The sequence below is a fragment of the Nicotiana tabacum genome, chromosome 14, assembly GCF_000715075.1.
Source record: "Nicotiana tabacum cultivar K326 chromosome 14, ASM71507v2, whole genome shotgun sequence".
Classification (NCBI taxonomy): domain Eukaryota; kingdom Viridiplantae; phylum Streptophyta; class Magnoliopsida; order Solanales; family Solanaceae; genus Nicotiana; species Nicotiana tabacum.
Genome location: NC_134093.1, coordinates 94,236,862 through 94,249,150, shown reverse-complemented (window position 1 = coordinate 94,249,150; position 12,289 = coordinate 94,236,862). Strand labels below are relative to the sequence as shown.

The 12,289-nt window shown below is 39.6% G+C and overlaps 1 protein-coding gene across 1 annotated transcript; it reads right to left on the bottom strand.

Moving 5' to 3' along the window:
• Positions 1 to 3,495: 3,495 nt before the first annotated feature.
• On the bottom strand, positions 3,496 to 3,951 carry LOC142169051 (putative mitochondrial protein AtMg00860). The gene has a single exon (XM_075230247.1). The coding sequence runs from the start codon at positions 3,949 to 3,951 to the stop codon at positions 3,496 to 3,498; it is 456 nt and encodes a 151-aa protein (XP_075086348.1).
• Between the last annotated feature and the right edge of the window lie 8,338 nt (positions 3,952 to 12,289).

The following is a 12,289-nucleotide window of genomic DNA, read 5'->3' as shown; positions in this document are numbered from 1 at the left end:
AGGGAAGGATTCATTGATCGCAAGGCCATCATGTGGCCTCTCCTCCTCCTCCAATTGAGACAAGTGGTCCGCCACTTGGTTTTCACTAACCTTCCTATCTTGGATGTCAATATCAAATTCTTGCAGCAAGAGCACCCATCTTATCAACCTAGCTTTAGAATCATTTTTTCTCATAAGATAACGAAGCGCTGCATGGTCCTTGTGAACAGTAACTTTGGCACACATCAAGTACGGGCGGAACTTCTCAATTGCAAACATAATAGCAAGGAGTTCTTTATCTGTAGCGGTATAATTGACTTGGGCACCATTCATAGTCTTACTAGCATAGTAGACCGGATGAAAAATCTTGTTGATGTGTTGCCCCAAAACATCCCCAACTGCTTCATCACTTGCATCACACATGAGTTCAAAAGGCACACTCCAATTTGGAGTGGTAATAATAGGAGTAGTTGTCAAATTGAGCTTCAACAATTCAAACGCTCTCATGCAATCATCATTGAAATTGAACTTGACATCCTTCTCAAAGAGCTTACACAATGGGTTTACCACTTTAGAGAAATCTTTGATAAGCGCCGGTAAAAACCCGCATGGCCTAGGAAACTCTGCACACCCTTCACCGAAGTTGGGGGTGGCAGCTTAGAAATCATCTCAATCTTTGCCTTGTCAACTTCAGTTCCATTCCTTGAGATTTTATGGCCAAGGACAATACCTTCCTCAACCATGAAATGACATTTCTCCCAATTGAGTACCAAGTTGGTTTCTTCACATCTAGCCAACACTTTGTCCAAATTTGCAAGACAATCATCAAAAGAATCCCCAACCACCGAGAAGTCATCCATAAAAACTTCAAGATAGTCCTCCACCATGTCCGTGAAAATAGCCAGCATACATCATTGAAAAGTTGTCGGGGCATTGCACAAACCAAATGGCATCTACTTGAAAGAAAAAAAGTAACATAGGGACATGTAAAGATTATTTTCTTATGATATTCTAGGGCAATGAGAATTTGGATGTAGCCCGAGTACCTATCAAGAAAGCAATAAAACCATGGCCGGCAAATCTATCGAGGATTTGATCTAAGAAAGGAAGTGGAAAGTGATCCTTCCTTGTTACTTTACTGAGCTTGCGATAATCGATACACAACTTCCAACCGGTCACCGTTCTCGTAGGAATCAATTCATTCTTATAATTGGTGACCACCGTCATGCCCCTTTCTTTGGGACACATTGAACTGGAGAGGTCCGTGAACTATCGAAGATGGGGTAGACAACCCCGGCATCCAACCACTTGATAATCTCCTTCTTGATAACTTCTTGCATAGCCTCATTGAGTCTTCTTTAATGTTTAATGGATGGTTTAGCGCCATCCTCAAACTTGATCTTATGCATACAAAAGGCGGGGCTTATACCCAAAATATCTGCCAAGTCCATCTAATATCCTTCGTCCTCTTTTGTAACACCGCCAATATGGAATCTACATGCACATTAGACAAACAAGAGGAAAGAATAATCGGTAAAGTAGAAAAAGGGCCAAGAAATTCATACCATAGGTGTGGAGGCAATGGCTTCAACTCCAAGGTAGGTGGCTCTTCAATAGAAGGCTTTGTAAAAGGAGTCTTCCTATTTTCAAGATCCAAAGATAATTTTTGGGGTGCATAGTTGTACAACCCCATTCCTTGTAAATAGTTCACACATTCCATGAAACCATCCATCTCGTCATCATCAAAGTTGAGCAAGACGGCCTTCAACATATCACTAACATTGATAGTTGCACTTGTATCATCAACAATAACATCGGTCACCAAATCCACAAAACAACACACCTCATTGCTATTTGGTTGCCGCATGGACTTACACACATGGAATACCATTTTTTCATCACCAACCCGGAAAGTGAGTTATCCAGCTTTAACATCACAAATATCCTTACTCGTAGCAAGGAAATGTCTTCCAAGAATAATTGGCACTTCATAATAAACTTCACAATCTAGAATGACAAAATCCACCGGAAGAATGAATTTATCAACCTAGACCAAAACATCTTCAATCAAACCCAACGACCTTTTCATGGTACGATCGGCCATTTGTAATCTCATATAAGTGGATCATTGTTACCCAATCGCCAAAGTCTTGAAAACTGAATAGGGCATCAAATTTATACTTGCCCCAAGATCACAAAGAGTTTTAGCAAACTCGATACTTCCAATTGTACAAGGAATCGTGAAAGCACTGGGATCCTCCATCTTATGATCCATTGAATGAACAATCGAACTCATGAGTAATTTTGATAGTTTCAAAATTTATTGACCGCTTCTTTGTCACAAGATCTTTCATAAAATTTGTATAGCCGGGCATTTTTCCAAAGTTTCTACCAATGGCACGTTGATTGAAAGACTCTTCATCATTTGAATGAACTTCTTGAATTGATTCTCACCATTTTTCTTGGCCAGTCTTTAAGGGTATGGAGATGGAGGCTGACTTGGTCTAAGAACAATGTAGCCACCTGCACAGCTGTAAAAGGGTGAGCTAAAATCAAGAAATAGGCATATTTGTTGTATTTGTCAACCACTACCATGATGGTATCCTTTCCCTTGGACCTAGACAGCCCCTCAATAAAATCCATGGATATGTCTTCCCATGGCCTAGCTGGTATTGGCAATGGTTGTAACAGCCCCGGATAGGCTACTTGTTCATCCTTACACCTCTGACAAACTGCACAATTCCTTACTACTTCTTTAACATTCTCCGACATTGATGGCCAATAGAAAATAGCTCTAACTCTATGTAATGTAGCTGTAATACCTGAATGACCTCTCAAATTAGTGGAATGAACATGATGCACTAGTTGTTTCCTCAAATTACCCTGCTTACCAATCCAGACCTTATCTTTGTATTTGAGGATTCCATTATGCAATTTCAAGTCAACTGTAGCAGTAGGATCAATGGTAGGTGCACTGATGATTTTTGTGACTTCTTCATCTCCCTCATAGCTGGCTAAGATCTCCTATGTCCACTTAGGTTGTAGGTCGATGATAATCTAACGAGTTGCTTTGGTAATAGATGGTTCTGGCCTTCTTGAAAGGGCATCAGTTACTGAATTATTAATTTTCTTTTTGTAGTGGATCTGAAAACTTAAGCCTGTCAATTTAGTTAGACCCTTATACTGTAGTGCAGTAGTTATTTTCTATTCTTGCAAGAACTTGAGACTTAAGTGGTCCGTCATAATAATAAAATGACTAGGAACTAAGTAATGCCTCCACTTATCAACAACTTGCAGTAAAGCAACTAGTTCCTTTTCATAGTTAGAAAGACCTTGATGTTTTGTTCTTAATGCCTGGCTGAAAAAAACAATTGGCTTCCTTTCTTGTATTAAGATAGCCCCTACACCAGTGGCACATGCATCCACTTCAACAATAAAAGGTTTACTAAAATCAGGCAAGGATAAAATAGGAGTTGTAGTCATAGCGTTTTTAAGAGCATGAAAGGCCTTTGTAGCTTATTCACTCAACTGAAATGCCCCCTTCTTTAGTAGTATAGTTAGGGATTTGCTGAGGACTGCATATTCCTTAATGAACCTTCGGTAATATACAGTGAGCCCTAGAAAACCCCTCAACTCTTTATTATTGAATTGTTGTGGCCAATTCACCATTGCTGTAATTTTATTGGGATCAGTGCTCACCCTATCACCACTGATAATATGTCTCAAGTATTTAATTTGTGATTGGGATAAGTCAAATTTTGTTCTCTTAGCAAACAACTGGTGGCTTCTTAATAATTCGAGCACTACTTGTAAGTGTCCTAGGTGCTCCTCTAATGATATATTGTAGACGAAAATGTCATCAAAGAAAACTAGAATGAACTTCTCAGATAAGGTCCAAACACTTGATGCATTAATGATTGAAAAGTGGTAGGAGCATTTGTTAATCCGAATGACATCACCCTGAATTGCCATAACGCATGATGGGTTCGAAAAACAGTTTTGTGTTCATCTTCTGCCTTCATTCTCACTTGATAATAGCCAGACCTAAGGTCAACTTTAGAGAAGACCTTGGCCTCATGGGGTTCATCCAGAAGATCATCCACCATTGGAATAGGGTATTTATTCTTAATAGTAAGAGAATTCAACCTCCTTTAATCCATACATAGCCTCCAAGTTGAATCTTTCTTTTTTACTAGTAACGCAGGTGAAGCAAAAGTAGACTGACTAGGAGTGACATTTTGTACCTGTCACATCTCTTTAATCATATTTTCAATCGCATTCTTTTGGTCATACGAGTACCTATAAAGCCTCAAATTAAAGGGTTGAGCCCCAAGTACTAAAGGAATGGCATTATCACACTCCCTAACAGGTGGCAGACTCTCAAGTTCCTTAAAACAACGAAAAAGGTCTAAAAATGCCCTCGAACTATCGAAAATAGCTCAATTATACCTTCTATTTGCTTTTGGTACCAAAAATACCCTTGCCGTTACTCTTTGGGACCATAAATGCCTCACAACTAACAGATGGCCACCTGAGCCTTTTGGACTTGTTTAATAATATAAAATAAGCTGATATGGAAGTCCAACATGGCAAAACACCTTCTTTAGTTGCATTTATAATTATAGTCCTAAGATTCCTACTCACTTTTGCAAGAACTATTTTAACTATTTGTAGTTGTCTGTTGTATTATTATGATAAGTTGAAAGCGGTGTAATTCCAATAATTTATTGTTATTGCAAGTTGTCCATTTGTAGATGTAATAATTATATAGTTCTCCATTATTTGTTGTTACGGTTGGATAGAAATGTAGCTGTAAAAATAGACTAAAGAACAATAGTAATAATGGAGAAAAAAGTGGACGAAACTAGCAGTAAAACCATATCAAAATAATACAGCTGAACTTGTTAAGAAATGACCGAAATAGCAGCACAATTAGCCCAAACTCTGCAGCAAAACTGGACTAATAAAGAGCCAAAACAACAACAAAATTGAACCAAAAAATACAGCAAAACTGCATCAAGAGTAGACTAATTTCAACAGTAATAGTGGACCAAAACTGCACATATTAAATATGTCTTAGATTTGAGAGTTTCCATTGGCTTTCTTAGACTTCAACTTTCCCACCTTTTTCTGCCTTGCCACTTCCAACTGATTGCTAGTGATCGCTTCTTTACCTTTCCAACTGAGCCTAGGGGGTGAGTATGGAAGTTTTTGGGTTCACAAACACCATTGTTGTCTCCTCTAAAACAGATCACCCGTGTCCTAGATGGATTTTGTGGAGATTACCTTATGTGCAGTCTTGTTTGGGCCTCAGAAATAATTTTATGCATAAAATAGGGGTTACTTTCAGGCTCTCTAATAGGTCCAAAGGATTCTGATTGTTGTCTCTGAACTCTAGGCGTGGGAATGAACACAAATTCACCATCTTATGTTGGTTGAGGTGCTGAACAACCAACATCTTTAACTACTTCGGGTTCTTCAACTTCAGATTCAATGACTTCTTCAATATTGGCCTTTTTTCTCTTAGTTTGTTTCTTGCCTTTTTCACTATCATCAACCTATAATTAACATGCAAAAATATTAGTTATACAGCTAAAATCATATAAGTGAAACTATATGATATAGTAGTTACCTTGCATGTCCTTGAATTATGGTCCAATGATCCGCAGTTGCTGCATGTCATTCTAGTTCCCTTCCTTGATTGAGCCCACTCTCCTTGCCTCTTACAGGCTTCATCTTTCTCTCTATTTCTTTGAACCTTTGGCTTTCCAACTGTTTTCACAAGTGCAAGTGGTTCCATAGCATGTTCTGGTAATACTTTCTAGAACTTTTTACCTCTAACATGCATCTGCTTGGCCTTATATATCATAAGGTAAGCTTCCTTACTGTACCGCCAATTAATTTCAGTGATCGGATCCAATTTCTTGTATTCCATTGCCTTGATAGCATGGGGACATGGGATGCCAGTTAACTGCCAAGTCCTACAGGTGCATTTCTTCATTACCAGGTTCACTGAATGTTTATCATCACCCTCAAAAACTTCATACCCAATGTCACCATTGAAATTCACAGTACATGAATTATTAGCTATCTTCAGATAAGCGGTAAACAACTTCATGCAATAAGGACTAAACTCAGTAGTCCATGTTCTAACCTCTTCTTCTTTCTCTCTCAACCTGTTCATGATCTTGATTCTAATATTCTCAATTATCTTCAGGATAAGCTTGCCTCTTGCTTTTAAGATCCAAGAGTTGAAGGATTCAGTAAAATTATTGTCCACCATCTGATTTTTGCATACTGTATCAAAATATGCTCTGCACCAATTTTGTGGTGGATACCTAAGCAAATCCTTAGCAGCATCAACACACAAAGATCCAAGTTGTTTTAACTGGTCCTTAAACTCTTCTTCAAAACTGCTCCAGGCAGTCCACCAGAGAAATTTCTTCATCTCTCTTGTCCTGAATCTCTTACTCTAGTTGGATTCAATATGCCTAACACAAATTCTGTAAAAGTTTGAAGGGTTAGTTACCGGTCAAATAGAAGTCTCTGAATATATAAATAAAATGACACTTGTGGTTTGCTAAAGGGAGGACATTTCTTACAGCATCTAAAAGTCTCTGCACATGTACATTTAGTAAGGATCAAATATATAATAATTATAATTTTAACTATAAAGATTCAAACAAACACTAAGATAACTTTTACCTTTTGCATGTCAGACAAAAAGGTAATACTCTCACCATTCTTCAGATTCAATGAATGTTGTAGCAGCTCCATGCAATGGTGCCTTTGTCTTTTACACTACTGACTCTGGTATGTCAATGATGTATTCCCTAGACGGGTTCATCTCCTTTTGAGTCTTTTCCACACTATCATTAATATCAATCCGAACTTCCTTATTTGGTTGAACAATATTGTTCGGGATCTCTTCTTCTTGCATTACGTGATCATCATCAACAAGCCGCCTTCCACTTGAGGTGGATGCATTACCGCCTTTTCTACTTCTTGTGATAACCGCCATAGTATGCCCCGTATTATTACCACCCTTTGGGTTTACCACCGTATTACTTGGTATTTCACCCTTAGGATGAGAATTTAGAGCTTGAGATATTTTCCCCATTTGAACTTCTAGGTTGTGGATTGATGTGGTCTGTAAGGAAAGTTGGGCATACGAATCGACATTCTTTTCTATCATTTGCTTGAACATATTCTCAATACGTCTCATCTCATTATTTGAAGAACTTAAACCATGGGAAGGATAAGGAGGTGGGTTGCTCAGTTGTTGATACATTGGGTGCCTTCGAAAACCAGACCCCCGATTTCCTTGATTGTTACCCCAACCACCTTGGTTGTTGCCTCCCCAATTTCCTTGGTTGTTTCTACTCCAATTTCCTTAATTGTTGTTATTGTTATGCCAATTTCCTTGATTGCTAGAACTCCAATTACCATGATTGTTTTATGGTCGCCATTGTTGTTGGTTTGGGCCTTGGAAGTTGTTTCTTTGCCCTTGAAAATTATTCACATATTGCACTTCTTCCTCTTGCTCATTATAAGAATCATCTGGTTCAAAACCACCATCATCTTGCACATAGTTCTCCACTCGAGTTTACATTTGTAGACCCTTGGTCCTCCTCTTGTTCACCAAAACATTTACTTCCTTCATAGCATGAACATGCTTATGAGCTTGCACTTGATTAAGTTGGGCCTTTTCTAGTTAAGTCATGGTAGTAGTCAATTCGGCAATGGCTTGCCCATGGTCTTGCAATTCTTTATGGATGTGGATCATGTTCGGATCACCTTGTGGAACATTGGCCCGGGATTGCCAAGCTGATGATGTCTTCGCCATCTCATCTAGAATATCACACACCTCCTCATAAGGCATAGTCATAAAGTTCTCACTGGCTAGTTGATTCATTACACATTGGTTGGTTGTGTTAATCCCACGATAAAAGGTTTGTTACAACATGTTTTCCTTCATATCGCTGTTGGGATATTTCTTAACCATTGTTCTATAGCGCTCCCAAATTTTGTGTAGTGGTTTATTCGGCTCTTATTTGAATGCCAAGATCTCATCCCGAAAGGTAGCCATGTGCCCAGGAGAGAAAAAGTTAGCAATTAACTTGGCCGCCAACTCATCCCAAGTGTGAATCGAATGGTTCGGCAATCGTTCTAACCAATCCAAAGCTTTCCCCTATAGAGAGAAGAAAAATCCTTAGCCATAATGCATCCTCGATAGTTTGCTTGCTCCCCCAACATGTATCTACAAAGCCCTTCAAACGTTTGTAGGGATTTTGAGTTGGTGCACCGGGAAAGAAACCTCGTTGCTCAAGTAATGTGAGCATCACGTTGGTGATTTGAACATTGCCTACCCTAATACGGGGAGGGACTATTGCACTAGCATAACCTTCGTTGGTCAATATACGGTGATGAGCCGCTCGTAGTAGAGGCAGGGGGTGAAATGGGCACGTTGTCTTGTGGTACCCCGCCTCTCTGATTGGCTTGTGGCTCTCGAGGTACCTCATCTATGTGTTCCTCCTCTCCGTCCAAGTCCCCCAAAGGCATATTTTCGAGCTCATTGTTCGCCATGTTTGTACCTAAGATTTCTTAAATAAATTAGTAACACGGAATGGAAAGAAGATATTCCCAAAAAATACTAAAATATATAGCTAACATCGTTTTAACTCCCCAGCAATGGCGCCAAAAATTGGTCCACTCCCAATCGACACTCAACAATGAGTGGAAGAGGTTGTTGGAAGAATAGTACCCAACTACGAGTCGGGGTGGATTTTCTCAAGGAGCTAACAATGAGTGCTAGAGTGTATGCTTTATGCGTGAAGGCGAAACAACTTAAATACACTCCCCAAAAGGTTTGTGTTGAAAATTACTTCTATGAACTACACTATTAATGATTGACAAGAGAGGTGAAACTAGAAATTGACTAATTGTTTTTGGTTGTTTTCAAATAGGTAAAAAGCCTAGGGATGTAACATTCGCCTAGGTATTCGCCTAATGGGTTAATTGTGTTAACACCTGTTTTAGTGATTGGGGTGTATTATAGGTCTCAACTCTAAATTACCTACTCAATACCTCTCAGTCATAGAGTGATTTTGCCCAATTTGGCTTTCTCAAGCCCAAATGGGTATCAAGCTAAATAGTTGATATGAGCTCAAGTCGGGTTTTCCCTATCTCTAGTTCAAACCCTTTAACTAGGCTAATCAAAAACTTAACTAGCTCAATTTTTTGTTAGCCAAGTTTTCCTAGACTAAGTCCCTCTTTCTCAAGTAAAGACCAAGTCAAAAAGGCATGAATCAATGTTTGCAACCATTAATTCTAAAATTAAGGCATGAACAAGGCTAAATAACCAACACCTAATCATTAACAAGCATTAAATTAAATACCCATAAGGTTTACACACTAGGGTTGGGTCACAACCCTAGTAAATGTCTAGCTGTTCAGTAGAAATTGAAGAAAACAAAGAAGAAACACTAATTAAAGTCATAATATAAAACTAAAATGATATACTATGGTGTTTTGTCCCAAAATGATCAAAAATTACTCAAAAAGGTAAACCACAACGGCTACAGCTAAAAAACCTCCAAAATTCGCTGACAAAACTGTTCTTCGGGAGGTTTTGCGGTCACACAATTCCATGTGCGGTACGCATATTGCTTGAGTCTGCAGGTGGATAGATTTTTCAGCCGCACAATTTGATCTGCGGCTGCACTTCAGCTTCTGCGATCGCAAAATTCATGTGCGGTCCGCACTTCAGGCAAGGCTTCGGTCTTGGTCATTTTTGCACACTCTCTAAACTTTTTGAATTCTTGTTAGTGCGACCATGTTCTGCAACTGCACAAATTGTGTGCGATCCGAACATCGCTTCATTCCATCTCTGAGCTTCAACAATAGATTTGTGGCCGCAAAGAGAATTCTACGGTTTGCGCTTTCTTCTACGGATCGCACTTTTGGTCTGATGTGCCCCTTCTTGCCTTGTGAGCCGGAACACTCCTTTTTGAGTTGGATTTCTTCATTTGAGCCCAAATCTCTAACATTTCTACAATATAGACACTTTTATTAGTTTTGGAAACATAAATCAACATTTTCGGACTAAAACAAAAGTAAAAATGTACTAATAAGTGGTAAAAATCCACACTTATCAGGTAACAACTCACAAATTGAGCCTGGATCCAAAGTTCCATCCAGTCAAACAAAAGAAAAGTCCGCAATCCTAGATCAAATACGTGTTCATCAAAGACGAGGTATCTAAACTTTTAAAAATAGGTTCTATCGAGGAAGTTAAATGCCCGGATTGGTTAGCTAACGTAGTAGCCGTACCTAAGAAAGGAAACAAACTTAGAATGTATGTAGATTATAAGGATCTAAACAAGGCGTGTTCAAAGTATTCATTCCTGTTTCCTTACATCGACCGAATGATCAACGCGATGATCGGACATGAGATACTGAGTTTTCTCGATGCTTATTTCGGGTACAACCAAATTCAAATAGACCCGGGCAATCAAGAAAAGACTTCTTTCTTAATTAAATCTAGCACCTACTGTTATAACGTGATGTTGTTTGGGCTAAAGAACGCTGGTGCCACGTACCAACGCCTAGTTAACCGGATGTTCGAAGAACAAATAGAGAAATCACTAGAGGTTTATATTGACGATATGTTGGTTAAGTCCCTGTGAGCAGAGGACAATTTGAAACATTTACAGGAAACCTTCGACATATTGAGGAAGTACAACATGAAACTAAACCTAGAGAAGTGTGCCTTTGATGTCAGCTCGGGCAAGTTCCTCGGGTTCATGGTATCTAATCGTGGAATAGAGATCAGCATGGACAAAGTAAAAGATATAAAAGATATAACTGTAGTTGACAACATTAAGGCAATACAAAGGTTGACCAGGCGAATAGCCGTGTTGGGCCGGTTTATTTCAAGATCGCCAGATAAGAGCCACATGTTTTTCTCATTATTGAAAAAGAAGAACAACTTCTCTTGGACCCCGGAGTGCTAGCGAGATTTAGAAGAGCTCAAGTGATACTTATTGAGCCCTCCCATGTTGCACACCCCAAAGGCGGATGAACAAATATACCTGTACTTAGAGGTTTCTAAGGTGGCGGTAAGTGGTATCCTGGTCCGGGAAAAAGAATGTACGTAATTTTCTATTTATTATGTTATTAGAACCCTAGGCTATGCCGAAACAAGGTATCCACACTTAGAATAATTAGCGCGCTCGCCTTATTAAGCTCTTATAGGAAATTAAAATCGTACTTTCAATGTCACCCCATATGTGTCGTGACCTTGTACCCACTGAGGAATGTTATGCACAAACCCGAGCTCTCGGCCCGGTTTGCCAAATGGGCTATAGAAATTAGCGGGTACGATATCGAGTACAAACACCGGACCGCCATAAAATCTTAGATTTTGGTGGACTTCATGGACGACTTTACCCCGGCCTTGATCTCCGAGGTTGAGAAAGAATTACTGCTCACTTTGGGGACTAGCTCGGGGATCTTGACCCTATTCACGGACGGTGCTTCCAACGCAAAGGGGTCCGGGCTGGGCATCGTATTAAAACCATGTGCGGATAACGTAATAAGGCAGACTATTAGAACTTTAAAATTGACTAACAATATGAGGCTATGATTGCAGGTTTAGAACTGGCTAAGAGCCTGGGGGCCGAAGTGATCGCGGCCAAATGTGACTCCCTCTTTGTCGTCAACCAAATCAACGAGACGTTTGAATTAAAAGAGGAAAGGATGCGAAGAAACTTGGATAAGTTGCAGGTGACATTAGACCAATTCAAGGAATGGACTCCACCTCACATACCTCGGGATCAAAATAACGAGGCTGATGCATTGGCCAATTTGGGGTTGTCAGTCGACTCCGATGAATTCAACTCCGGAGCAGTGGTACAATTGATGAACTCAGTGGTAGAATAAGGTCACGCCAAGGTGAATTCGACAAGCTTGACTTGGTACTAGAGAAACAAATACATAGATTACCTGAAGAAAGGAAAATTGCTATCAGATCCCAAAGAGTCAAGGGCCATACATGCTAAAGCTGCCAGATTTAGCTTGGCCGAGGGAAAACTTTACAGAAGATCTTTTTACGAGACACTAAGTAGGTACTTGGGTCCGGGGGAGACCGACTATGCCATGAGAGAAGTGCACAAGGGTCCTTGTGGAAACTATTCTGGAGCAGAATCCCTGGGTTAGAAATTGATCAGAGCCGGTTATAACTGGAATGAGATGGAGAAGGATGTGAAAGACTTCGTTCCAAAATGTAATTATTGCCAAAGACATGCCC

What these genes read in the sequence shown, in the direction of transcription:
- LOC142169051 (XM_075230247.1), bottom strand. Translation starts at nt 3,951, where the DNA reads ATGGCAATTCAGGGTGATGTCATTCGGATTAACAAATGCTCCTACCAC.